The sequence below is a fragment of the Xiphophorus couchianus genome, chromosome 19, assembly GCF_001444195.1.
Source record: "Xiphophorus couchianus chromosome 19, X_couchianus-1.0, whole genome shotgun sequence".
Lineage (NCBI taxonomy): Eukaryota > Metazoa > Chordata > Actinopteri > Cyprinodontiformes > Poeciliidae > Xiphophorus > Xiphophorus couchianus.
This window is the reverse complement of record NC_040246.1, coordinates 9,382,732-9,409,959: the sequence shown is the minus strand read 5'-3', so window position 1 is coordinate 9,409,959 and position 27,228 is coordinate 9,382,732. Positions and strand designations below refer to the sequence as shown.

Here is a 27,228-nt window from a genome sequence, read left to right as displayed (position 1 = left end):
GACCTTGTCGAGCAGCAAATAATTCAAATTTTACATTTAAGGCGGGTAAATTTAGATAAATATCAACCTTACCTTTGTTTAGAGGCGGGTTTCAGTTCATCAGCAAAATAACCACAGAGCTAACACTAGCGGATTATTTTCCCTCAGCCCAAACGGCTACAGTTTAGCTTTTACCTTTCAGAGTAAAAGCTTCCATCATCAACTTCCGGTTTTGAAAATAAATCAAATTCAGAAATTTTTTTTTTTTTAAAGTCTTTACTCAAGGCAAGCAGAAAACATACGAAGGCTGCATCTCAGTACATAAAATATGATATAAAAGTCATTAAGTCTTTAAAGTGAAATAGTTTACACACGGAGCAAAAGACTTCAACCGTTTCTTTTTTATGACTCACAGAAAATGAAAATTCAATATTCAGTTTCTTGGGAAATTTAACAATTATGTAAAACCAAAGATGAACTATAATATAGCTTACATAGTCCCATAGAAGACTACTGACTTCTTAGTCAGTAGTCTTCTACTGACTCTTCCATATTGATCCTCAATATGGAGAGTTCCTCACAGAAATTTACAAACATATTAGTTGTTAGATTAGATTTTTTTATTGACATTGCAAAAAAACCCACAATTGAGCACACTCAAGAACAAGCAATAAATGATCAAATAGATTACAAACAAAACCATAAGCAAATCCTCTCAAAAGAAGTTTTAAGTTATTGAGGTGTTGTGTTTCATGGGTGTTATATTAAAGTTCAGTGTGGTAATGATGACTTTGGGAAAGAAACAAAACTAATTCCGACCTTCGATTCCAACCCTAATCCAAACCTAATTTTTTTCCATTCTTTCTTGCTTTCTTGCTGCACTTCCCATTATTGAGATTGGCAGAATATAGAATGGCCATACATAATAGCTCTTCTAGTTCACATATGTCTTGCTAGAGTTATGCATTGGTCAATGAGGTGCTATGTATTGTCCCTGGCACTCAATCACTTTGACATAGGCAAAACACATGAAAATGGGTCAATGGAAGGCCCTTCCATTTCTTGTGTGAGCTTCCTCCTGTGGCAGAATTGAGAATTACAACACATAATGTAGAGAAGTGGGAGAATTTCATCCTGCAGCTGGACAGTAATGAAATAGAACAGCTTCAAGCAGTGCTGTATAAGAACTCCCTCTTGTGGCGGAATACAGAATGACCACACATAACAGCTCCTTGGTGATGTTTTAGTTCTAGAGCTAATTTTATAATTTTAACGTTCACATGGTTTTTTTCCATACTGCACTGAGTATGTTACGTTAACATGCTAACAATAGGCTACATGCTATTTTAGCTGCCTTTAGCTCTGCAGGTAATTTTAGCATTTACATGAGTTATTTCACACTGTTGCAGTAAGTCAACATGCTAGTGCTAGCAGCGCTCCTTCTCCTGCCAAGTCTGGTTTGACAAATAGAAACATTTCACGAAAAAATCGTGAATAGTTTTTTTTAAAACAGTAAAATTTGTATTAAGTGCTGGATTATGAGTTGTTGGACTGAATACTCGCGAAGGTGCATGAAATTGTAAAACACGAGGCATTTGGTGCATGTTCTCTTGTTAGACCAGTTTCCATGGAAACGTAAACAAAACGAACCGTGATTTGGGTCGGCTTCCCTACCTTTTACCCGAAGTTAACGGAGATAAATCTCTACCGTGCCGTCGTCAGCATGGATCCCCCGAAAAGCCGCTCAGAGTATGACGAGAGTCGCAAAAATCCCGTAAGTCTGGCCGAACAGTGGAAAGACCTGTGCGTAAAAGAGAGGAGCATAGCACTGGGATGGTAAGCTTAAGAAGTATGAGAGGAAAAAAAAAGTTTTGGTTCGTGTAAACCTGGCTGTTTTAAATGGTGTCGAAATCATTTTCACCAACAAGCTGTTGTTTCACAGGGATGAGACCTGGGGCGCTGTCCTGGATTGTGGCACACAGGTAAGGAGAAAAAACACCACCTGCTTTGTTCAAAACTAATAAGATATTCACACAACAGCCCCTACACACTTTGCCACTCCTCACCCACGGCGACAACCTGTGGATGTTTGCAGGATGCCCCAATGGAGGAGAAGTCTTTACCGAAAAACCTTTCGGTCTATTCCGAGATCGTCCCCAACACCGCCAATCAAGTGTATGGCAGCAGGCAGATCATGCCTCACGGGCAGGAGATGATCCGACAGGACGCGTTGCCACTCTTTCACGGAAGCTACAGAGGAAAGAAGAAGGCTGCGGAGAAGGAACCATCATAAAAGCATAAATAAGACGTCAGTGATGACTCCGTGTCCTTTGTCAAAAAAAATAAATAAAAAGGAGGCAAGCCTGTCATATACCTCTTGAGATGAACTTGCAAATGCACTGAAAGAAAAAAAAATTGTATTTGCTGCTCCATTTACTGCCAGATCTATCCAGGACTTCAAGAAAACGAGCAAAAAAGAAGTGGCTGTCAATCCTTAAACCAACGAAGAGATTGCTTTTCACATTTTTACATGACAATCACGGACTTCAATTGTGTTTATTGAACTGACACAAATCAATACAAGATAGATAGATAGATAGATAGATAGATAGATAGATAGATAGATAGATAGATAGATAGATAGATAGATAGATAGATAGATAGATAGATAGATAGAAGTACTCGATTACTGGAACAGTCTTTTGCAACAGCGCTAACTGAGACCAATGTAAAGTGTTATTATAACATTGTATGGCAGGAGACTTCAGCTCCAGTCTTTGAGGGCCAGTTTCCTGCAACTTTGAGATGCGTCTCTGCTTTATTAAATTCGAAAATGAACCTGCGCTCAGTACTTACTAGGTTTTAAATACTGTGGTTGTTTCTGAGCCAATCATCTTTCAGACTGTGTATGCGGAAATGAGAAGCGATGCCGCCGGCTGACAGGAAACTGTCGTGTTTATGCCATATCAACGGATGTCAAGCGCATTTTTTCCAGATTAAAAGCATTGTTCATTTATTTAATCACGTAATATAAATACTTTTTTTGTCATTAAAATATATTTATATAATTTGTATTTTATTAATGGATTTTAATCATTCCTGGTCACAGTAGTTTAGCGAGCGTACACAATTAATTTCTACTATTATTTCGAAAACATACACCGGATTTCCGATCAGAGTAAAAGCACCTTAACAGTGTTTGCATCACAGCAGCATCTGGAAGCTAGTGTCATTTATAAAACTATAGAAACAGTTTAAAATAAAACTTAAAGATCCAGCATGCAGTCCGACACTCTGCTGCACATCGCCAACTTCAGCACGCTGTTCATGTGCATGGTGCTAAAGTTCCCGCAGATCTTCGTGTTAATGAGAGCCAAGCGTTCAACAGGGATTAGCCTCAACAGTCTGCTGCTGGAGCTCACTGGGTAGGTGGACTCTGCAGGACTTTCTGATGCACTTTTACCAGGAAGGTGATTCCTAGCTGTTAGAGAAAGATGAACGGTGACGGAGGTGAGGAAGGGCACAGCTTTGATGTGTCGTCTTCCTGTTCCTATATGTGCATGTGCATAAAAAGAATAGGAAGTCTATTTTTACAGTCTAGTTTGTTTAAATACGTGTGAAAGTTGATTATAAGTCAAATAAAAGATTGTTTTTTTTACACTCAGTGAGATTCCAGTGTAATGAATGTTCGTAATGTGGCCAGAACTGGACATGTTTATATGAATCAGTGCGCCAAAGGCTCTCACAAACTGCCCTCTGTTGGATTTGTGGGGATAAACATCAGACTGACTGTCTAAAGCAGAATAGTACTAGTCTGTGTCCTGATTGCAGCTGCTCGGAATGTTTCTGCTGATAAAGAAACCTTATCAGCTTCAAACACACAGCATCCATCTGGCAAATGAGCCGAGGATAAGAGAAGACCCAGAAAGACTGCAGACGTTTTGAAATAGAAATGTAGAGATGCACGGCTGTTTTTAACCGTTTACCACAGGCCTACACGCACAGAAATCTACATTCTCCATAGATACACCGATTGCAATGGTCATATTCAAAATGAATCTACGTAGCAATAATAAAATTACTCAAGTAAAAGAAAAAGGTACAGTGTAGTAAAACTACTCTTATAAGTACTTTTTTTTCCAAAAGAGTTACTCAAGTGAATGTAACTTTTGAACATAGACATCAACATCAGTAGCCCACAGGCTACTTGTTAAGAAGCTTACGGTGCTGTATTGGCATTACCTATTCATCTTTTAGCGAACATCCAACAGCATTACTCAACTCACTGTTAGTTTGGGGGAAGAGAGAACTGTGCAAAGTTCTTTGCGTTTTGCTGCCATGATTCTGACACACCTGCGCAGCTGCCCAGCAGCAGCAGGTCTCCTTCGTTTCCGCACAGGTGTAAATCCAGCGCTAGAGTCTTAGCGCTCATGTTGCATTTAAAGGCGGCTCGAAAAAACAGGTTACGACGTGTTAACAACGGATTAAACAGTTTTAACTGCTGAAAAAGGTGACAGAAAGCACATATATGAGAAGTGCGGAAGCCCCTACTGTATCAAATCGATATAGGAATAACAGAGAGTTGGCCACTCTGACGTAAAAACAACAGTTTCCAGTCCAGGGGGGGGCACGGCTGATTCTGTGGGCGGGCAATGCCCCCTTATGCCCACACAAATTCAATGGATGCACCGTTTTAAAAAGTTCTTAATAAAAGCCTGAAAAATTTTTTATGCATATTCAAGCCTCCTTAATCATCTTAGCGCTCAATACAAAATGGATGCCACACTTTTCAGATTTTCACTTTAAAAACTAATAATCCAACCTCTTTTCCTTCCACTTCACAGCGAAGCACCTCTTTGTCACAGTGAATACCAATTAAATACATTAAAGTTTGTAGCTGTAACATGACAAAATGTGAGAAAGGTTAAAGAGTTGTGGATAATTTTGCCAGGTGCTGAGCATATTTGAATGTCCATCCATCCATCCATTTTCCGTTCACCCTTGTCCCTAATGGGGTCGGGAGGGTTGCTGGTGCCTATCTCCAGCTACATTCCGGGCGAGAGGCGGGGTACACCCCGGACAGGTCGCCAGTCTGTCGCTATTCGAATGTCTCTACAATAAAATCACCATCATTGTTGTTGTAAAGGAAAACTTGCAGAAGAATCTTGATGGAGTTTAATGAGCAGTACACGATACCTGAAAGAAAACATATTTAAATATATAAGAGGTTTTTAATAAAACAGTGGTTTAATGATATTTGTTCTGATTGAAATCATCAGGAAGTATTTGATGTGGTCAGGGGGTTCTCTGTTTTTTATCTCAACTCAGGTTTTCAGATTCCTTTTCCACTCTGAACTCAAGATTTACCTCAGCTCCACGAAATCAATGCAACTCTGAACATTCTAGATATTATTCTAGTACCTGTACATGTAAACAGTTATACAAAAGTCTGGTAATGGGATTCATGCTTACACAGTTGAAAAAAAATTGCATTAAATAAATAAAAGCTTAATTGATTATATTAAATAATCTGATATTTTATTCTTTTTAGGTTCATAGTTTTTGTAACGTACCAGATGTACTACGACTACCCACCTCCAACATACCTGGAATATCCCATCCTCATTGCTCAAGGTTTGTAACAAATAGCGTAACATAAGTATTTTATTGGCTAAAAGGGGTGCTTAATATTCTCATTTTTATCATTAGGTCTATTTATGGATTGAATATAACCAAGAACAACAGTGTTAACATTGATGTTAAGTTTCACACAATGTGAATAGAGTTATAAGGGATGAATATTACTTCGAAAATCTTTTTAAAAACTTTGAAACAAATGCTTGTACACGCATTAGAACAGTTTTTGATGTTAACATTACCCTGAAATATTATATATTTGCATTCATATTATTAATCCAAAGATTATATACCTTCTACCATTTGTGCTAAGAAGAGTTGTCAAAAATCCAGCCAGAAATAACCTGGACCTCGTTAAGAACCACAAAAGGGTTTGTTACGCTTCGACCGACTAAGGAACATTTTTCAAGCTATTTTTGTGGGGGTTTACGCCTGGATGTAAAATGTTCAACCTGTTTAGATGAGGGAAAACTTGCAGGAAATTCAAACCAGGAAACTTTTAAATATATAATTTTTAGAAGAATCTGAATAGCTAGCGAATCAGCAGTACGCCAGTGGTCCTTGAAATGAAGCTGGAACCTTGCCGGAAGTGATGTACGTTTATAACCCGCTCTGTGTCCCGACAGATGTCATCCTTCTGCTCCTGATTCTTTACTACAACGGCAGCCTGCGGCAGAGCCTGGTGTACGCCTTGCTGTATCCTTACCCTCTCTGACAGTGACAGTTGTGAAACTACTTGGTGTTGAAGGAAATCAATGACCCCCCGGCAGCATCTTGTGCCTTAACAGATCGTGCTCAGGTTGGTCGGAGGCTGGAGGCTCCTCACGGTGGAGAGGTGGATCATAGATCTGGCCATGGTAATGCATCATTTTCAAATGAGTCACACATTGTCCCACAGTAAAGAGTTGGCACGTCATCAGTCAGGAGTAATGATGTGGAGGGCTGAGAGGAGACTCACCCAGAGCTCATTTCTCTCTCACTGAAACACATCAAGGCCTGCTGGTAAATGGGATGTACATGTCTGTAGGCATTTTGCATTTAAATAAATGAAGCAGCAATTCTTCCACTTAAAGTTTAAAATGTTAGACAGCACAGAAAGTAACTTTTTTTTTACTTTGTGGAGTCCAGCTCACCTGCAGTGTTCAATCTGTCATCTTATAAACGTGTAATATGTGACCTGCACTGTCCTCTCAGAGCCTGTGCACGTTCATCAGTGCAGCCAGTAAGTTGACCCAGCTGCAGTGCATGTGGAGCTCCAAGGATGCCGGACAGGTTAGCGCCCTCTCCTGGGGGATGGCTACCTACACGTGTATGGGTGAGTGTGAGGGAACTTCTTTTCCAGTGGCTGTCAGGATAAAGAGGGCTGCCAAACTAAAACAAATTAACCTTTAACCAATATTAACTAGGACTGCACAATATATTGCAAAAATAATAATTTTAAAAAAGTATAAAACATTTGGTCAGAATGGCGGTTAGTACATGTCAATGTCCTTAACATAATGATTGCTTTGCTTATTTAGAAAGTCGGGATTCTTTTAAATAATTCCTATTGCACATATGCATTATTGATATTGTTGAACATTGAATCTCCCTCTTAATGAATATGAAGTTACCCATAGTCATGAGTTTTTTTTTATTAAAAAGTTTCTCAGACATCTAAAATGATATTAAACATCATAATCCAGTATTCATTGGTTTTTTAATGACATCATTAACCACCTCTGATTGGTTCATCAAAATAAGTTAGGAAAATCGACCCCCCCTCCCCCCAACTGTCTCCTGATTTTACTGGGATACAATCAATGAGCTAAAATAACCCACATAGAAGTAGTAAACCCAAACAGGTAAATTATAAGATTAAATAAACTAACCAAAGTCGGATTGCCACATTTTTAATTGCAGTCTCTCATTTCCGACTTAACAAATTTAATTAGCTTCAACAGCTCATCAGTTTCAACTAATTCTTCCACTTAAATCACTTTCAGGTCATGAATATGGATAATCCCCCTTCAGTTTGCTACGCGTTCAGTAAATCAGCAATTCAACACGTCATTAATTAAACATGAGAGAGTGCGGTTGTATAATGTGCATGTCATTAACTCCGCTTCCTCTTTGTTCCAGCGCGGATTTACACCACCTCGGTGACGACCGGAGACAGGCAGGGTAAGCCAGCGTAAAATGACACAAGGCAGAAACATTTCGTTTTGTTCTCTAAACGCCTTCCACCGCAGCAATAATGTGGAAGCGTGGTGCACTCTGGGAGTGACATCTCATAAAAAGGCAGTTCTGGATGTCTCTGTTTAATGAATGCAAGAGAGATTTAGAAGAGAAAAATATAGAGTTCATTAGTACCTGAACTCTTGGATTTTTGACTCCAATGTTTAGTCTCAAATGTTATTCTCATCTTCAAACTAAAGTGCTGTTTCGTATTGACTTTGATTTTCGAATTTTAACACAAAAAAGTCTTTAAAATTATTAGCCAAGAATAAATCTTGGACAGCATGCTTGAAAAGTATTTAAGTTGTATTTCTATTTTAAAAGATGAAAATAATGTTATTTTGAACTCCAAGTTGGTTAGATTTTCTCTGGGACTTTGTTGGGATGAGCCATTAATAGATTACCTGCAGCAGATGACACTTACCGTCTTTTGCCAATTATTCAAAAACATATAACTAGAATTTTATAAAAGGGTATTTTTGAAAAATATGAAGCTACATTTCAATGCAGGTTTGGATGGTTTTTCTGCAAAACATCTTGAAATGCAAGTGTATATTTCTTACCAGACAGCCAGCAACCACGTTTTGATTTCTAAAGCCAGTTCATAAGTACAAATCGGTTTAAATTAAAAGTAATTCTGGTTTGTAATCACCTCCTTCTTTCTCACAGTTCTGGTGCGGTTTGTGGCAATGACTCTGCTCAACTTCTGGGTGCTGCTCACTGTGACCTATTACCAACGAAGAAGCAGCAGCTCAAAGAAAGATGACTAAGCTAGAGGTTTCTTCTTCAGCACTTACTGGGTCACCACAGGCACAAGAAATACAGAAACAATCTAAGGGTAACAGTTACTACCGTTAAAAAGAAAGTACACCCTGTTTCATTTCTAGTTTTTACTTATGAGGACTTAAATGTTCTGAAATTTGTTCAAGGTACTAAAATAGTTTAAACACAACCTTGAATGTAAAACAACAGATGCAGCTGTTGGTGTCTTTAATCCTAACAGCTTACTGTAAAAAACCTTATTTGACTAAAGTTTACCAGCAGGAGGCCACTGAGTTACTCTGAATTAATCAGAGAATCAACAAACAGTATCAGAAACACAATGTGTTTAAACAGGCAAGCTTTAAAAAAAAAAAAACAACTTAGATATAAAATGCTAATTAATTTTATGTTTGATTTTTCAGTAACTCATGAAAGTATTGAACTCCTAGTAGGAAGTTATTTATACAAAGAGGTAAGAAATGGGTCTGTGATGAGATGATTTGACCTGCAGCCATTTCTACATCTGAGCTCACTTTTGAACAATTTTACAACCTAACCAAGTACAGATCTTTTTTCTATTATTTGTATAAAGAATTGAAAGAGGGTGTATTTTTTTTTAATAATTATGTTTTACCAAACATTCTAATAACAATGCTTTTCCCAGTAGTTTTTAATACATTTCTCCTGAATCTACTTTTATTTTTTAAAATTCCATTTTTAAACGTTAGTGAGGATTTTCTGTAAAAGAATATGACAGTTTGCAAATATCCAAAATCTTCCAACTCAGGATAATATATACTGTGTTTTTAATAACTTTTGTATGTGAATTTCTTTCTGTAACACCTAAATAAACCAAAACATTTGACCTTTTTACATAGTGATTTCACTGAAATTCTTTAAAGCATTTATTTGTTTGACTTTTTAAAAACATTTGAAACCAAACGGCACATCCATATCTTTATTTCTATAAGTAGTTAAGATAATCATCATCATTATAGCTGTTTGGTAGCAAACATGCAATCTGGATGTAAAGGCCCTTAAATACAAAGTGGACAAGGCTGTATAAATAATATAATGTGCACAGTATGGCATGTAAAATATATACTGTAGATATTTATATGTATAAAACATGCTTCTTGGTTAAAGGAGAGCAGTTGGTACACAAAACACACACGGTTTGCTCTCCAGGCGCCTGTATAAGCCACATTCACACAACGACGTGTAAAAAACTTGGGAGTTCAGTTACTCTTGACACCAAAACATCGGAACAAACCTTCAGTGGACTAGTGCTGCTCAGGACGAGGTTTGCATACCTTCATTGTCACCGCTGCTTTCAAAAAACAACCTGGCAGGGGTGGCGGCGCGTGAGAAACATGCAAGTTCACTCCAAAGCAGCTGGCAGTAAAATAAAAGCTTCAGTCAAGTATATTTGGTAATACGATGCCTGGGTGCCGCCTCTGGTGGAGCACCACATCTACCTTCAAACACATCAAAAGGAGAAAAACATGATCGGTGCGTTTAGGTAAACATTTTCCCTTGGGTCGGACAGTGCAGATTTGTTCCTTTTAATGCCATCAGAGCAGGATGCTGCTCACGTTGTAACGTCTACTGCAGACAAAACAAGTGTTTCAGTGACAGAAATCATATTAAGAGGCAGCCAGAGAATCATTTACTTAAAATAAGGATTCACTGCGTTCCCCTACTCTGTGACTTTACGTGAAGTAACAGTTTGTTGTACCTTAATCGGATCCTGCAACTCACCTGAAACAAGAGCTGTGGAAAGTTAAAAGCTACAATCATTGTGTTGAGAGAACAAGTCATTTGGGGGAAAAAACCCAACAGAATCAACTAAGTGTCGTGTTCTTTGAACTGTTCACAGTTTCTTTTAGCAGAATGTCTTATATTTGGCCACTAGAACCTCCAAAGGTGATGTGCAGGAGTTTCCTGCATGTCCCCTCCATCAGACTGTTTCCTGGTGAGAATAATTGAGGTAATTGAATCCCCATTCATCCATGCAGCCTCTCCGAAGAGTTCCTGTTTCCACACGAAGCAGAAGGAGCTACTCCAGACTTTGCACGACAAACTTTGTTCATAAGCCAACCAGCTCGCAGAAAAGAGCGCAGTCAAACTCAGTAGCTGTGAAGTGGCTGAAAGGAGCTGAGCGACAAGGAGAGTGGAGAGATTTTCCTCCCAGGATGAAGCAGGAGACGGACTGATGCGAATTGACCTGGAGTTCCAGATCTGCAGATGAAGCTTCGAAGGAAACACCGCCCCGGAGATGCATCTAGCAGGGTTAACTGGAGGTAAAGAGACAGACGGACAAAAAGTTAAGCACTCCAAAAACATACGCTTATTTCAATAAGGACTTAAAAAGTTTGAATTTATTGCTTTTTATGCACAACTCCGAACATTTTATACCTCTTTTAGCAGAATTGATTTAAGCTACAGTAGTTTGTTTTCTTTCGCAGAGTCTGAGGATTACAAAAATGTATCGTTCTGATGTTTATTTGAGAACGTTGTGGTTTCAACCATCTATCTGCTCATATTAAGTGAAGTTGAAATCATTTAGAAGTTCATCCTTGCATCTACTTTGAGAAACGTACCAACATGATGCTGCCACAACCATGTTTTGGGCCTTTGAACCTGAAAGATTCAGTTTGACTTTATTTTTCTATTGTCACTTTAATGCTGGCAAAGACATTGCCAGTTTTATTGGATCATAATCAGAAACCGCAGGTTATTAGGTTTTTTGGATCAGATTCAGCAGCACTTTCTAAAATATTTAGATTATTGCATATATAGTCCGTGCAATTATATTCTATACCTTCTGAAGACAAAAATCTACAATGTATTGAAACTGTGCACCCAATTCTTGCTTTAAAAGTCCTTACGGTTGCATGAAGGTAAATCATTTCCCATAGGAACAAAATGGTTCAAATAAATCATTAAAAGTCCAAAGTGAATACAACATCCAGACTTTCAAGGCATAGGTAAGCATCTGTGTTGCGTTAATGATGCAAGTATTTATTTTGAGGAACAAACCCAGAGATTATATGATTCTACATGCAGCTTGGGAAAAATTAAGAGACCACTTAAAATGATCAGTTTCTCTGATTTTACTTTTTATAGGCATATGTTTGAGTAAAATGAACATTGTTCTTTTATTCTATGAAATACTGACAACATGTCTCTGAAATTCCAAGCAAAGATTTTATATTTATTTGTAGAAAATGAGTGCTTTCAGACCTCAAATAATGCTAAGAAAACAAGTTCATATTCATTTAGAAACAACACTACTAATGTTTTAACTCAGGAAGAGTTCAAAAATCAACACTTTGTGGAATATCCATGTGGTTTTTAATAGGGTTCAGTGCAGTAGCCTCTTAATTTTTTCCAGAGCCATATATTAGAAGACGGAAAGTCGTAAACGATCCTATCAAGTTATAAAGATACTTTTCTCTGTTCTAGACACCCAGTGACATTGATCCTATCAGGTAAATAGTTTCCCAAACAGCACAGAGAAAATTGAACCATGTGTATTCACCCCCTGCATGTGGCCCGACAGCGCCGCTGAGAGACAACAAGACAGACACGTACACAAACGCATCCAGGAACTTGGTCGTTTACACGGAGAACAAGATCAGAGGAGTCAGTTGTACCAAATGCTGCAGGAGTCGACTTGCTTTGTTTTTAATCCATTTGATCTGCGGCTCAAGTCATAGGAGCTGAAACATGTTTATGATCAACAACAACAAATGTTAGCCCATCAAATTTAGCAAGAAATAACAAATCAGACAAAAAGAGTCCTGAGAAAGTAAACTATGAAGACAGAACTTTAACAAAATACAAGAAGCAGAGATATTTCACAAAAACACCTGCAAGAAAACAGTGTTATAAAAATTACTTTACAGTATAAAATAAAAAAAGCACAGTTTCTGCAAGAAAATCCACCAGACACATTAACAGCCGAGAATGTTAGTGTCGAGTGTCCAGATTGAAAAACGTTTGTTTGTGACCAAATTGAAGTAAAATCAATAGAAGTAGCTGACTAAATAATCTGGGATAATTAAATACCCTACTGTTCAGTGGTTTTATATCAGATCAGTTTTGTCTTCTTCCTATGCAGAGTGCGGACGACTGACATGAAAAATCAAATCTCACTGTAAAAGAACTGAGTGTGTACTGGAACCATGTGATCTGAGATTGAGCTTTTGGAAACGCTGTCCTGGTGGGTCTGGTGTGAAGCAAAGAATGAATATATAGAAAAGTCCCCCATGCTTATTGCTAAGCCAGGTGGAGGATCAGTGAGGCTGTGTATCGGTTTCTCTTCCTATGATTCTGGACACCTTAACATAACATCAAACTCTTTGAAATATCTGGAGAATATGAAAAAAAAGTGATGGCCTCTGAAAGTAAACTGAAAGTGGGGATGTGTCCAAATTCAGGGGCTGCACCCTTCGACGGTCGCCTACAACAATGCAACTAAGGCTGACAAAGGCAGCTTTTAGATGCATTTCTGTTCCAACACACCTGATTTAAATGACTAGCTTGTTACCAGGTCTCTACTAAACTTTCTGGCACTGAAGAGTTGATCCAACCATTTGATTCAAATGTGTTGGACAAGAATGCATGGAAAACTCCCAACTCCCAATATCCTGGGAGTTGGATATCCCTGCAATATCTTTAAATGCAGCCACTGCACTGCAAACACAGCAAAACACACACCCAAAAACACAGTGTTACCATCATCAGAAATGTATGGAGGAACAATCCTCATCAATGTCATCCAACCCCCAGAGCCAGTCCTGAAGACTAAAATCCTCCAGTCTGAAAGGGGGACATTAGTTTCTGTGATTACCGTTAATATGATGACCTGTGTAAGAATGCTGTCATATAGTGGGCGATCTCAGCCATGCATCAAAAAAACATGAACACAGAATCTTCAAGGTTATGTTTTTCACTAAGTTAACCATGGAAGCAATAAAAAACTACTATATTTCATCCTTGGACACTTTCTTGAACTAAAAGAAGAAACCTTTGATTTCATACCTGCTTTTACTGGTGGGGAGCGGTCGGTTTGGCCTCCTCATGGACTGGCTGGACTGAACCCTCATGGAGGTGCGTGGCGAGGAGCGACCAAAGTGCTCCGGCGGCGGAGGCTTCTTGGGAATCTTCTTGACCAACCGGTTCACCCACTTCTGCTGCTCCTCTTGGGAGGTGGCCAGCAGCAGCAGGTTCTTGGCTGTAGACACGTCGTAGTTCACTGGAGGTGGAAGAAGAAACTCGTTTTCATTCACCTGAACCCGAACGAGGGGCGCGGACGATTTGTTTGATACAACTATGCAGAAAAGCTTAACACCTTTGCAGGGAGCGATGATCTCCTCCTTCTTGTCCATGTGGTCCTTGTGGCACTTGATGTGGCAGCGCCGGCACTCCAGAGCCGGCGGCGGCTTAAACATGTTCCACAGCGGCTTGGTGCACGCCTCACAGTTGGTGGGGAAGTGGTAGAGTGTGGGGATGAACTCGTGGCCTTTGTGGCAGATGTAGCTGGACTTCTCACCGATGGGAAGCGGTTCCACGGGAAACTCCGGCTCTTTTTTGCTCTCGCCTTCATTGGCGTAAAGAATCTAGCGGAACCACAGATGCTGGTTGGCCATTTCCATCCTTTTAAACCTCTCAGAAGTTAAATTGAAGACATAGTAAAGCAGAGGGAGAACACACCTGGAATATCCTGGGAATCTCCTTGGCTTCAGCACGGTACACATCTGTCTGAGTAACGGGCCTCACGTGGAAAAGTTTGCTGCAAAGTGGAAATAAACATTAACTTCTATCTGAATGCAAACATCTCTCCTGGGTGGAAAGCCCCGGTGTTAAACTCACTCTATATCGAGAACCATGCAGGGGATGGACTGCTCTCTGTCGTGTTCACTGTTGTAGAAGAGAATCTTCTTGCTGCTCACGACAACGTACTGCAAGAACAAAACGAACATAAATAACAGAGCTAAAATCAAATAGACGCTCTATGGCAGAGCAAATATGGTTCAATCAGACCTTTTTCTCCCATCCAAACTTCTTGGTGTTGTTTCTGACGGGAAGAGAGAGCCAGCCCTCAAGTCTCGACTCTGAGAGAAACAACAACAAACGTTATATATTCAGTTCAGAAACAACATTGCAAAATGATCCCTTCGCTTTCACTTAACATAAACTGTCAAATTCAAAACTGGTCAAATAATGTACAGAGCAAGAAATTATCAGTTACCAGAAAATATTAAAAATACATTTCCTGAAAGTAAGGGGGGGTTTACAAGTTAAAACGAAAGCTGAATTTTAGAAAACATAAAGCTTGTACAACAATGAGGAGCATGTGCATCGCTGCCTGTGGAGTGAATTTGTGGAACAGTACGGATAAAGTCTTGAAACGTAAAAATATAAATCAGTTAAAAAAATTATTTAAAAAAAATCTATTGCAAATAGATGTGTATATGGATGTGACAAAATTTTAAGCACACATTCAGGATCTACTGGAATACTGTTCAGGAATTGGTGGCAGAGCTGTAGATTAAATATGACTGGATGAATGAAATGTGTTATTTATGTATAGTTGATACATAAATAAGAAAAGTTTTTGCTTTGCTAAAGATGAAAGATATATGAAACTCTTGCAGGAGACTGTGGATAGCAAGTATGGTGTAGACAGCATAATTAATTGTACAGATATCATTTGGAAAGAGTAGAAAATGTGACATGGACTAAAAACTAGATGTGTAAATATTTTTAACATGGATCATATGTGGTTGTAGGATTTAAGCAGCTTTGGTTTCTTCCTACTTTTCGAACTGGATATAAAACGGTTTTTTAATGTGTGTTTAATTTTTTTTATTTTATTTTATTTTATTTGACATTTTACATGTTCAAAATAAATAAAAAATAAAGAAAGAAATATTCTACCTTGGATGAAACATTTCAATACATTATTAAGGCCATTATATTAACAAAATGCAGTTTTAGGGAAATCAAGCATCATTTTAATAAATCAGATTTTGTTGTGGAGCTTCACTTGAGTTGCTTATTATGCTGATGAACAGTTATACCATTCTTACCAAAAAAATATTAATTTTCTTTGGACAATTTTCTTTTTATTTTAGAAATTGTATGTTCAATGTAATTCTGCCTTCTCTAAGAAACATTACAAGAATTTGCAGGAACAAAAAGCTAATGTACACTAAAGTTAAATTGCTTTTACTTCTAAAAGCAATGAAAGGGTGAAGAATTCTGGCAGCAGAGAGACTTTATATTTGTGAGGCCTGATGAATCCATCCACTGATCCAAGATCAGGTCGCAGAGGGTTGAGGTGTTGCCAGACCAGAATAACCTCGAATGAGCTTTGGGTCTTCACTTTAGTGGCAGACATGCTCTAAAATGAGGCATCTTGACCAGAAGAACCAGATATAGAGGGAGCTTATTTCAGCCGCTAGAATCCAGGTTGTTTTCTATCCCACAACCATCAGTGAGGGTCAGGAATATGGAAAGAACAATAAATCAAAACCTTTTACCTTGACTCTTCAAAATTCAAAACTCATCTGAGTCTCCCTAAAGCAGTTTTGTAATCTTCTCATTTGATAAATATGCAACAAAGCACACAAAAATGTCTTCTTTTATGGTTTTATTTTTAATAAAGCTGTGCAGCTCTGTCCACAAAGGCTGCATCCTTACCTGCGTAAGCATCATCAGCGTCAAAGTCTGGCCCGCTGCTGATGCTGGCAGAGTCCATGGACTGAACACTAAGCGACTGCAGCAGATTCCTCAACTGCTCGATGTCGCTGTCTTTGCTGTCCAGAGCCATCTGCAGCTCAATGCGCATCTGACTCTCTTCTGCCAGTTGCTGCACACAAGAAAACATATGTGAAGCCAAAAGGCTGCAGCAGGAGCAATGAGGGGGAAAGCGTCACTTACTGCTTGCATTTCGTTGATCTCCTTCTGGTATTTGATCATGGTGCTGTTGAGCTTTTCCTTCTCTGACCTCAGTTCCAGCTGCAGCTTCCTGTTCTCCTTCTCCTTTCGCCGCATGTCTGTGTCGTTTCCACGGCGGCTGCCTCCCCCGCGGACTTCCTTCCTGTTCATGATCTCCGCCAGTTTATTAACGGCCTGCAGAGGTAGGAGGGGTTAAACGAGGTCAGCTCCTCACAGAGGCAGGGGGAGCCGAGGCGACGACCGTGAGGAGAAAACACCCACCTGAGTTTTCAGAGTGCGCTCTGACTGCAGCTGCTTCTCAAACGACTGCTTCATCTGGTTGATCTGCTGCGCCCAATCCTTCGACTTGTCCGATTCTAAAGGATCAAGAAGAAAAATGTGAGCAGCGATGCATGTCATATTTGTACTGATATTATAAAGTTCTGCGTTTATCAACCTTCAAGTGCTTCCTTCAGTTTGTTGTTCAGTTCCTCCTTTTCGTTGGCCAGATTGGCAACGTCGCTGGTCAGAGTCCTGTTGGCCTCCTCCAGCTGCACACAGCAGGAAACACATTCAGAACCGTTTTGTAGGTTTAAAGCCGGGAGGCGGGTGTTTCTGGGACCCACCGAGCCGATGGTGATGTCCTTCTCAGCCAGCTCCTGGCGATGCCGAGCCATCATCTCCTTCAACTCCAGCTCCTTCATTATCTTCTCCTTCTCCAGATCAGAGTACTGCTCCTCAGCGATGGAGCGGGCCAGCTGCTCCGAGTCCGCCTTCGTTAGAGTGATCTCCAGCTGCGCTGCCAACGAGTCCCTGGAAGAGATTGAGAAAATTAAACTCAAATCCGTACACCTGAGGGAGAATGGAGGAGTTTTATTTTGGGATCTCCAATCAGCAGAATCACCTCTCCTCCTGCTGCTCCTGCAGAGATTGCTGCACCTCCTTGTAGAGTTTAGTTTTCTCCTCACATTCCTCCTTCAGTTCCCGAACCTGAGTCTTGTAAAGAGTCTGGAAAAGAGGCATGTCCAAAACGCAGAATTATGAAAACATGACTAGTAAATGAAGATGCACCAAAAACACTGTCTGGTGACATTAGCTGATAAATTTTGTTGACTATTTCTGTTAGTAAAAGGCCCAAACAAACAGTCCACGGTTTTGATCATCAGCGAGGTGATTAAGATGGAGTCACAGGAAGCACAGAGGTTTAAGTTACTTAACTGCAAGAAAGGGACAAAGAGGTAGAGACAGAGAGCTAACCCTGACTGGATATCAAGAATTCAAAACAGACTACAACATCCTTTTGACCTTCTAAAGGTCAAAAGTTTTCACATTCAGAAGCTCACTTAGGATTTATAAAAAACAAGGAAAGATAAATTGACCAACAAATGGATACAACTTTTATCCATTTTGAGCAATAAGTTTAGGAACAAAGTCTGTAGAAAAAAGATCTGAACTTTTTCTTGAATCAAATTCCAGACTGCATAGTAACTCTCTAGTGCACGTAACGTTTTACTGAATTTTGCTCTTCAAAGAATCCTCTCGATTTAAAACATGGTCTGTTCAACATGCAATAAAAACAGAGAAGCAAACATGCATCGTTTGGCCACAAACTCACAGAAAAATACTGCTCAGCCTCCAGCTGGTCCTGTAATTCCTTCATTTGTCCATCTGTGTCTTGTCTTTCTCTGCAGATGGAAAATCAAACCAAATTACTGACACTGAAGATTGTGAAGGCTTGGAGCAAAAAGTAGAGCTGATGAACTGACTTGCGCAGCTCCTGGTTCTGTTTCTCCAGACTGCGTTTTATATCGAGCAGGTGGTTGGTTTCCTGCTTGAGCTGCTTCTCCGAGGTTCTCAGGATGTTCAGCTGCTGGTTTTGGGCCTTCAAGTCGTTCACAGTCAAGTTACGCTTCTGGGTCTCCTGCTCGATCTTAAGAGTCAAGTTCTTCACCTGAACAAACACAGGCTCCTCTTAAAGACAGTACTTTGAATGCCAGTTAGAAGGCCCGGACAGGTTCTAACTGGGGTTGTTTTCTGATCCAAACACTCACCTCCTCCGTGAGTCGGTCCTTGTGTCTGCGCAGCTCGTCCAATTTCTGTAAAGCCTGTTTGTAATCGCAGTCCATCATGCTGCTGTGTTTCTCCAGCTCCAGGATTCGGTTCTCCAGCCGCAGCTTGGCCGCTCGCTCCTCCGCCAGCTTCTGCTCCAGTTCTGCAGAAAAACATCCAGGGGTACTTTTCAATTTTCCAGAAATTAATCTTTGGCTGCAAAAATAATTAAACTAATAAAGTAGAGCTAGTATGGTACAGTGGAGAGGACGATTTAATTACAATGCCAGAACACAAAATCTTACAAGGTATTTTTTATCTACTTTCTGGGGCAAATATCTTAGTACACTTGAAATAAAACTAACTTCCAAGTAAATTTTCAGCACAATATAGGAACTTGTTATAAATTAATAATTCCTTAATATTAATGAATTAGTACTGGCTATACATGAAATAATATGCAGGTGGAACAGGACATTTAACCTAGCTCTAGTTCCATCGGCAGATTATTTCACTGTACAAAGAAACTAGACCAAAACTACTTAGTAAGGTTTCATGTTTTTGCAGTGTAATCAGTTTTTTGTTTTACTAAATACTGAAAGAAATTCTTCTGCAAATTTCAACTTGTATTTTTTTATTCTCTCCTGAATCCCAGTTATGGATTCTTGCCCAGAATTTCACTTCTGATCTTTTGCTTACTTTGTGTTAGATTTCCTTCTTTACTTCCACTTAATTTCATCCAACTTTCTCTTTTGTTGGACCGTGTTGCAAATAAAGACCAAGTATCTCAGAATCATAAATCTGCCTTCTCTGAAACAGCTTAGCTTGATCTGAGCTTCCAGGAAAAAGCTTCAATCTTTGCTTTCAGATCCGACTGACCGTGTAAAGCAGACCTTACCTTTCATGGACTCGGACTTGGCGCCCTCGATGGTCACTTTAATCTTGCTCTTGTCCGCCAGCAGACCTCTGGTGGCTTTATGCGAGGCCTCCTCCTGCTCCAGCTCCTGCTGCAGAACCTTCAGTTTGTAGGTCAGTTCTATCTCTTTGTTGCTCATCTCCTGCACAAAGAAAAACAGGCAGAAGGCGTTCTGATTTGAAAGGAGACACCAAACACAAAACAGCAACAGGAAAATATATCCGTCTGACAGAAAGCGAGCAGGGAGACGCGGCGACTCCAACAAAACAGGTTTACAGTGGAAAAAGCAAAAACTTTCTAAGACTTTGTAATGTTCATATTTAAAGTAGCAGAGAAATGGTTTTTTTGTTTACCTTCTCCTGATCAGTGTATTTCTCCTGAAGCTGCCTCTTCTCAGTCTCGGCTTTGGCCAGAGTCTGTCTCTGCTGGCGAGCTTCTTCCTCCAGCCCAGAAATACGTCCTGCAAAGTGCAAAATAAACTGTCGGAGGGCGCTATTTCACAAAAAATCTAATAGTGAGTTTGAAAACCATCTGAAAATTATAGAAAAGTCCTTCACAAAACCTGAAGTACAGCATCCAGATAAATACTAAGTGTTACTACACTGCCAAATTCATGGAGGAAAAATAAGTATGGAAGTCTACCAGCAGCCTTTCAGGAAGTGCTGTGCTTGTGTTTTCCCTACCCATCAGGTCAGTGATGGTCTCTGAGCCCTGGCTGTGCTCCCGCCTCTCTGACTCCAGCGCCGCCTGTAGGCTGATGCACTCCTTCTCCAGGCTCAGCTTGCTGCGCTCCAGCAGGCAGCATTTATCCTGCAGCTCGCGCACATTGGCCTCCAGCTGCTGCAGCTGCTTGCTGCTCTCCGTCTGAGCTTTGCGGAGCCTCGTCGCCGCTTCTGTCTCGGCCCGCAGCAGCGTGTTGGCTTCTTCCAGCTGTGAAATCATCCATTATGAGGCTTAGTGAGTGAGAAGATAACGGGCAAATAAACTGAAGGACGTCAGCGTCAGCTTTTACCAAATGTTTAAAATCTGATTAACTTATTAAGCAGATTAATAAAATCTGATTAATAAATTAGTAAATTCACTCTAATATATTAGAGTGGATTTACCGTCACTCTAATTTATATAATATGTAGCTTAGGGATGTTGTGAGAGCGCACAAAACTTTCAGTAGAAAACAAAGCCTAAAATAAACATAGTAAAGTTGCTCTTTTTCAACCTTTTAAGATTCCAATTTAAGCTTTTTTAAAATGTCAACTCCTTAATCATTTTTTGTTAGGTTGTGAGAACAGAGCTGCAGAAATTAAAGACCTTTCCTTATCATAAACAAAAAATAAACATTAAAACCCAATGAAATCATGGTCAAGATGCACAAATCTTTTTATATTCTAATAGAAATGAATGAAGCATATATATTGTTATATAATAACTTTGCAAATAAACATTTTGAACTACAAGTCAACACATTTTCAAGTTTCAATGACTTTTTTTTTTAAAAGGGATTATATAATTCTTTCATATTTTACAACCTGAAGCGGCACTTTAAAACGTTCACATCAATTATTTTATAAATGTCTCCTGAAGGTTCCTTGATCTTCTGAGAATTTGGTGTTGTCTGCACTGAACTAGTTTTATCTCTAATTATTTCCACATCTGCTGAGTTTGCAAAATGGCAACTAGATGTGGATCGTTCCCATCTGCTCGATTTAATGGACATGTTTGAATCTGCTTTCATTTAACTGAATATGTGTGGTGAATGTGGTGCAAAAATAAGCAGCAGAAAGCACGTGCAAATTATGCAAAAATACCCCACTGGATAATTATATTGCTTTATGAATTTAACTGTAAACCAGTTGGATAATTATTTGAAAACAATGTGGATGATCTGTTGGATCTCATTAGCAGCAGGTTGTTTTTGGTTGGAGAGAAAATAACTTTGACCTCCAGGTGCTTCGGAATGAAATGGTCAGAAGATGAAGAACGGACAAACTGTGGAATGAATACAGCTGAGAAAGCATGTAGTTTACAGCTTTGCTTTTAAAGGTTGTATAAATGTTGAAGTACATTCATGTCTTCCTGCTATTTTATTACACTTGAGTTGAGTCTGGATGATCACAAAGCATTCTCAGTGATCTTGTAGTAGATCAGAATTCTTCAAACAACAGTTTTAAGCTTTAAATAGATGTTTCTGCAAGGGAAATTGTTGCATCGATCAAGTTTATATCTAAATATGTGTAGCAAAAATTATAGTTGGTCTGCAAAGATGCTTTTCAGCTTCACCAGGCTGAAAGAAGATTACAAAAGTAAATTAATAAAGTTGGAAAAAAAACCTGTTTCTGCAGGTGAATGTTCTTCTCGTTGGAAATATGTGAGTTTTGATTTCTTTTCTTCATGTCATCCAGCTGGTCTCGAAGGCTGTTGACTGCACAAAACCAAAAGTGAAGCAGGGATAAGTTAAGCTGCAGCCATCTGTGCAAAAACTTTAAATATGCAAACCAAAACAGACAAGACAAAAGGGGTCTTCATGTTTTAGTGGTTAGGAAACACTTTTATAGTTTGACCAGGTGGGGGCAGCATGGCACACCTCATCTTATAATTCATTTGCATCTATTCATGGTAACGATCACTTTATTTTTCACTCAGCAGCAACAAGGAACAGATTAAGGAGTGAAAACAGGAATGATTAGTATGCAAGTGATTTAAAGATTTTAATAAGACTATTGTCAGAACCTGGATCTGCAAAGAGAGCCTTGTACCTTCGTTCTCCAGGCAGCGTTTCCTGTCAGCCTCGTTCTCGGCCTTCCGGTGGCTCTCCAGACTTTTGTGCTGCAGCAGGGCCTTCTCCCGCTCCAGCTGCCTCAGATTTGATTCCAGGCTCTTTCGGCTGCTCACCTAAAAGTCAATCAGAAAAGGAAAGAAAGCTGGGATCTCTTCGATTCTGATCTAAAACGTCATAGAAATCCTTTAATTCCAGACACGCACCTCTTCCTCAAGTTCTTTGGTTATTTTTTCTAAGCGGACGGTTGCGGCTCTGCAGAGAAATACGTGGATAAAACATGAGTGAAGGTTTCAGCAGTTTGCACACCACAGTAGCAACATATTTGCTGATCTTGCACCTGCATTTGTTCTCTAGTTCATCTTTGACATGTTTATCTTTATTCATTTGAAGCTCCAGATGGTGAAGTTTCTTCTGAAGCGCTGCCGACTGAAAACAGAAAACATCAACAAGTGTTTAGAGGAAGATAGTTTGAGCTTCATTTGCGCAAAGCCTGAAACCAATGTCTGTCTGAAGATGTGAACAGCGGAGAACATTTTGGAGTTTGCAAGGATAAGATGACCTGCTGTTCAAACTCAGTTATTTTAGTATAGCCCACAAATACCAAACTCACCAATAACACACCTGTACACACTGAGGTTTCCCAGGTGTTTTTTTTAAACATGCAAACAACCTCAAATGGTAAACTGCGACTTCCTCATCTGAAATTTAGAGCAACATGTTGCCAAGAAAGGCACATCCTTTAATAAACTTTTTTCTTTTCATCTTTCATCTAGAGATGCGTTACTGCACAACTGTGGGATACCTCAAGGCTCCATCTTAGATCAAGTCCTTTTCTTGTTTCCTCTGGTGCCTATTTACAAAAAGCACAACAACCTATTTTGCCATTTTGCTTATCATCTACAGATATCTCTGTATATTCTAGAAGAAATATTTACATTGTTTTTAAACTGCTTTATAGATAGGCATACATGGGACGAGACAACTTCCTGAAACTCATCAAAAACAAAAACAAAACGAGCGCTTAGGGGATTTAGGTTGTGACAGTGACATTGGTCCAATAACTTAGAAAATACTTCACTTTAATCTACATTGATCAGGACTAAAACTAACTAAATAATCTTTATAATGATGTTCCTAACCCAAAAACACTTAAAAAAACAAAAACATCAACTTGCTTATGTTTACAATTAACAATGATCAATAAATAAAAGTTAAAGAGGTCAGACAAAACAACTTCTAAAACTCAACTGGAGAAATGGAGGGAAGAGGTGTACCTTTGAGTCACCAAATCTCCATGGCAACCACTAGATGTTATTTACAAGCAAACTGATTGTTTGGGTGGAAATCCAGGAACAAGCATTGTCTGCCTTACCATCACAAATTTAAAAAAGAGGAAGCCTGCTAAATGCTACAAGGGCTTTGACTGGAACTGTGCTTTGATCAGATGACGCTTTTGAGTTTGACCTTTCCTGCAACAAAACATCCATGTGTGTTTGGCATAGAGGTGGTTAACTTTATGAAGGGAAAAAAACAGTGGATAAAGTGGATTTGTCTTCTCGTGTTCGTCATTCACCTCTTGAAAAAGGCTACATTAATGAAAGGTCAAAGCAGTATTATTACCTGCAGAGGTACATCAATAAAACCTTCTAATAAACTGTTCATTGTAGTCATGGCTTCCTTCAAATGCCCATGTAACATTTTTACAACACCAAATGGAAATGCACTCAAACATTCAAGATAGAGGCTGCACTTTGATCCCCAGAGGACTGGTGGACTGTGCTGTTTAGAGCTGCATATGTGGGATTAGAAAGCTAATCAGTAAAACAAGCCATGACTGAAATCTGTGCAGTTACTAGTGAACTGAACTGAAATATGAGGGAGGATAAAAGCAATTAGATTTTTTTCAAAATCCACCATTATGGATGGTGGACACTGGACTAATCCTTGATCAGTCCAGCAAAATTTATTTTAACCACAACAAAAAAAAGTTTACTCTTTACAGCTTCTGCATTCCTCACTAGCTTCCTGTCAGCTGCAGGATTGATGATTAAGATGTTGGATTAATTTTTTTTTAAACCCCAAACAATTCTTTTCCATGTTAGATTTTTATCAACTGTAACCCAAAGCGTCAGAGTTAAAGGGTTAAGATTTGTCTTTCTGACTCAAGTTATCTAATTTTGAGAATATTCTATTCTATCCAAGTTACACCTGTTAATATAGCCATAATAAAAAGAAAAATACCATAATTTTTGGCTTGCATTTGAAATATGTGGGTCTCACAGCATCTCAAACGATAAACTAATAAATTATAAAGTATTAAATAGTTATTTATGTATTAAAAACTAAAAACACCTAACCCTGCTTGAGTATCAGCCTTTGACATCACTGTTGATGTCAAAGGTTTTTAAGACTCTTCCATTCTTGAAAAGTAAAAGCAGTTTTGTTTAGTTTATCTTAAGACTTGAAAAAAGCATATGATTTAAAATCCTTTACCACTTTATACACCATCATTGTGTATTTATCAGTATTTACCTCTCCTTTGGAGTTATCATGTGCTACTGAGGAATTGTTGGCAGAATTTAACAACCTAAAAGGGAAAAAAGAACCAAAAATCACATGTGGTTCAAGTAGGAAGCCAGTTTCTAAAACAATTAGGGAGCAATCAGCGAGAATGATGATTATTTACTGGTCCTCTTTGAAATAGGTGAAGCCAACAAACGGTAGCTGATTTCCGACGAAAGCCTTAGGTGTGGGGAATGTTTCGACGTCGCCTTTGTCGTCTTCGATCTCGTCAAAATTACTGGTGTCTATGTCGCTGCTCAGCTCCGGGACCACTGGGGCGACAGCTGGTTAGAAAGAAGGGGAGAAAAAAATTAAAACTGCTGGAAAAGAACGTTTATCCTGCAACATCTGTGTGCGTGAGAGGAGAGCAAAGCCTGAGACTCGTACTGTCCCTGATGGTGTCAAACGTCCACTGGTCGTTCTTGAAGAACGGGTGCCGTTTGATTTCCTCCACTCCATTTCTGCCCAACCGTACGTCTCTAAAAAAGAAAAAAGAAAAAGAAACAAACATTGGCATTAGTGATGAACTTGGAATAAATTTTACATAAGGACAAAAGATTGATTGTTCCCCACCTGTCAGTCAGGAAGGCACAGATTATACTCTTGGCATCTTTGGAGATGTCCACATCATCGGGAAAGTTTAAGGAGTTCTTGTGATCCATGATCTTACTGTATGTTCCCACCAAAGAGTCGGCATAGAATGGAGTGTCACCTGAAAGGCAGCAGGTGGTAATGAAACAAAACACTTTTATGTCCTTTCAAGATATGAATGAGTTGATGAAAGGGGCCACTCACCCACAAGCATCTCGAAAATGAAGACGCCTACAGACCACCAGTCGCATTCCCTCCCGTAAAACCCATCTCCTCCCTGAGACTTCAGCACCTCTGGAGAGATGTAGTCTGGAGTGCCGACGGCTGTGTCGCAATGGACCATCCCCGTCTGCAACAGCAAAAATAACCGAGTAAGATCTGCATGCAAACTGGGAATCGGAGATAAATCCAACTGCTGACATGTATTTTTGTTGTTTTGATTCTCTGTTTTTTGTGGAAACGTTCCGATTTAAATTTTTAAGGTAGGAACAACTAACTAATAAACAATAAACTTATAACTTATAATGTTAGTACTAACAATAGAACTAACAGTTCTGTTGTTTATGATGTTACATACAGTAAGTGGAAACCAAACATCACTTCCTCATGAATTAGAATATTACACAGGAACAGTAAAAAGAAGATTTAATACAGAAAACCTTTTGTTACAATCTACAAAGTCATGGGGGAAACTATCAATGATTCCCTCACCAAAGAGGACTGGGCACCAAAGGTCACTGCTAAAGAAGCTGGTGGTTGACAGTGTTGTATCCAGGTTGACATGAATATAAAGTTGAGTAGACGGATACATTGGGGTAGAAAAAGGTACCCTAATAAAAACGGATAATCCATGCAGAAGTGGTAAGTGAATATACTCTATACTGACAATATTCACCAAGCTGATCTTTCTTTACTAAAATCAAAAATGTTTCTGAGAAATTGTATTTTAGGGGTTTTATTGGCTGTGAGCCAATAATCAAAACTGACAGAGCTAAATGTGTGACAAATTTATACGAGTTTTATGTTTTACACCGATTTACTGAAATATAGTAAAAACTGAACAATTTCCCCATGTATTCAGATGCATGACAGGTTAATAGAGGTGGCTTGGAATATCATCCATAAGTCATCCCATCCTAAAGATAACTGTGCAGTGTTTCATCTTTTCTATTTGCAATTCATACCAGAACTGCATGAGACTAATTTGCTTTTTTTTTTTTTTTACTTAAAAATTGTACAAATCAAAACAGAAAACACTGAAGTTAACAACAATAGCCACAGCTAATTTCAGCTCAACTCGGTTGCAAAAACAAAACCGCTTTTGTTCTGATTTCATTGCATAATTATCCTGATGAGCTAAAAAGACCGTGGACTGTTGCAGCTGGAGGAACGGAAAGTGTCGTCAGTGAACTGCAACAAGCCGACTCACAGAGTCCATCTTCATGCAGGTCCCGAAGTCAGCCAGCTTCAGGTGTCCGTGTTGGTCCAGCAGCATGTTGTCTGGCTTGATGTCGCGGTGGATGAAGCCCATGGAGTGGATGGAGTCCAGAGCCATCACCACCTCTGCTGCGTAGAACTTGGCCCATTTCTCTGGAACGTCGTAGGTGCTGGTGAGGTTGACCAGGTCCCCTCCTGGCATGTACTCCATCACCATGTAGAGGTAGTGCTCATCTTGGAAGGCACAGCACAACTGAACAGGAAAATAATCAAACAGATCCGGAACACACTGCTTTAATCAAATCCACAAACATATGAGCTTCAAACATTATTAAAAGGAAGTGAAAATGTT

At 39.3% G+C, this 27,228-nt stretch overlaps 4 protein-coding genes across 9 annotated transcripts in view; 2 read left to right on the top strand and 2 right to left on the bottom strand.

Annotated features, from left to right (window-relative positions):
- Positions 1-208, bottom strand: part of LOC114133880 (CAP-Gly domain-containing linker protein 4) — a 29,895-nt gene extending 29,687 nt beyond the window's left edge. For 2 of the 5 annotated variants that reach the window (XM_028000013.1, XM_028000011.1), the window contains exon 1: positions 73-185. The gene's annotated coding sequence lies outside the window, so the exon portion shown is untranslated. Of the gene's footprint in view, positions 1-72 lie in introns of all 5 variants that reach the window. The other 3 variants (XM_028000012.1, XM_028000010.1, XM_028000014.1) reach the window with 3 other exon arrangements.
- A 985-nt stretch (positions 209-1,193) lies between these two features.
- On the top strand, positions 1,194-2,295 carry cimip5 (ciliary microtubule inner protein 5). Its single transcript, XM_028000017.1, has 4 exons — positions 1,194-1,347; positions 1,597-1,815; positions 1,922-1,961; positions 2,075-2,295. The coding sequence occupies exons 2-4, from the start codon at positions 1,703-1,705 to the stop codon at positions 2,270-2,272; spliced, it is 351 nt and encodes a 116-aa protein (XP_027855818.1). The 5' UTR covers positions 1,194-1,347; positions 1,597-1,702; the 3' UTR covers positions 2,273-2,295.
- Positions 2,296-3,138: 843 nt separating this feature from the next.
- Positions 3,139-9,468, top strand: slc66a3 (solute carrier family 66 member 3). The gene is made up of 7 exons (XM_028000015.1): positions 3,139-3,404; positions 5,531-5,613; positions 6,243-6,312; positions 6,416-6,473; positions 6,811-6,931; positions 7,738-7,779; positions 8,503-9,468. The coding sequence occupies exons 1-7, from the start codon at positions 3,259-3,261 to the stop codon at positions 8,601-8,603; spliced, it is 621 nt and encodes a 206-aa protein (XP_027855816.1). The 5' UTR covers positions 3,139-3,258; the 3' UTR covers positions 8,604-9,468.
- Positions 9,469-9,541: 73 nt separating this feature from the next.
- The window catches only part of rock2a (rho-associated, coiled-coil containing protein kinase 2a), a 34,636-nt gene continuing 16,949 nt past the window's right edge, over positions 9,542-27,228 (bottom strand). The window contains exons 5-33 of one of the 2 annotated variants that reach the window (XR_003593301.1): positions 26,869-27,129; positions 25,644-25,788; positions 25,422-25,560; positions 25,236-25,327; positions 24,973-25,132; positions 24,819-24,873; positions 22,624-22,712; positions 22,490-22,538; positions 22,264-22,399; positions 21,838-21,929; positions 20,194-20,440; positions 19,864-19,970; positions 19,493-19,652; positions 18,597-18,757; positions 18,312-18,496; positions 18,161-18,230; positions 17,450-17,553; positions 17,172-17,358; positions 17,003-17,096; positions 16,828-16,922; positions 16,549-16,740; positions 16,309-16,477; positions 14,647-14,717; positions 14,476-14,564; positions 14,317-14,395; positions 13,955-14,222; positions 13,645-13,858; positions 12,193-12,320; positions 9,542-10,892 (exon numbers count right to left, since the gene is read on the bottom strand). Coding sequence is in view for 1 of the 2 variants with exons in the window: in XM_028000009.1 (XP_027855810.1) it covers positions 10,889-10,892; positions 13,645-13,858; positions 13,955-14,222; positions 14,317-14,395; positions 14,476-14,564; positions 14,647-14,717; positions 16,309-16,477; positions 16,549-16,740; positions 16,828-16,922; positions 17,003-17,096; positions 17,172-17,358; positions 17,450-17,553; positions 18,161-18,230; positions 18,312-18,496; positions 18,597-18,757; positions 19,493-19,652; positions 19,864-19,970; positions 20,194-20,440; positions 21,838-21,929; positions 22,264-22,399; positions 22,490-22,538; positions 22,624-22,712; positions 24,819-24,873; positions 24,973-25,132; positions 25,236-25,327; positions 25,422-25,560; positions 25,644-25,788; positions 26,869-27,129 (3,714 nt within the window). In the remaining variant the exon portion in view is untranslated. The remainder of the gene's footprint in view (positions 10,893-12,192; positions 12,321-13,644; positions 13,859-13,954; positions 14,223-14,316; positions 14,396-14,475; positions 14,565-14,646; positions 14,718-16,308; positions 16,478-16,548; positions 16,741-16,827; positions 16,923-17,002; positions 17,097-17,171; positions 17,359-17,449; positions 17,554-18,160; positions 18,231-18,311; positions 18,497-18,596; positions 18,758-19,492; positions 19,653-19,863; positions 19,971-20,193; positions 20,441-21,837; positions 21,930-22,263; positions 22,400-22,489; positions 22,539-22,623; positions 22,713-24,818; positions 24,874-24,972; positions 25,133-25,235; positions 25,328-25,421; positions 25,561-25,643; positions 25,789-26,868; positions 27,130-27,228) is intronic. The other variant, XM_028000009.1, reaches the window with a different exon arrangement.

What these genes read in the sequence shown, in the direction of transcription:
- cimip5 (XM_028000017.1), top strand. Translation starts at nt 1,703, where the DNA reads ATGGATCCCCCGAAAAGCCGCTCAGAGTATGACGAGAGTCGCAAAAAT. An exon ending in AGGAGCATAGCACTGGGATG is followed by an intron (nt 1,816 to 1,921) that starts GTAAGCTTAAGA and finishes GTTGTTTCACAG; the next exon opens with GGATGAGACCTGGGGCGCTG. An exon ending in TCCTGGATTGTGGCACACAG is followed by an intron (nt 1,962 to 2,074) that starts GTAAGGAGAAAA and finishes GGATGTTTGCAG; the next exon opens with GATGCCCCAATGGAGGAGAA.
- slc66a3 (XM_028000015.1), top strand. Translation starts at nt 3,259, where the DNA reads ATGCAGTCCGACACTCTGCTGCACATCGCCAACTTCAGCACGCTGTTC. An exon ending in AGCCTGGTGTACGCCTTGCT is followed by an intron (nt 6,313 to 6,415) that starts GTATCCTTACCC and finishes GATCGTGCTCAG; the next exon opens with GTTGGTCGGAGGCTGGAGGC. An exon ending in GGATCATAGATCTGGCCATG is followed by an intron (nt 6,474 to 6,810) that starts GTAATGCATCAT and finishes CTGTCCTCTCAG; the next exon opens with AGCCTGTGCACGTTCATCAG.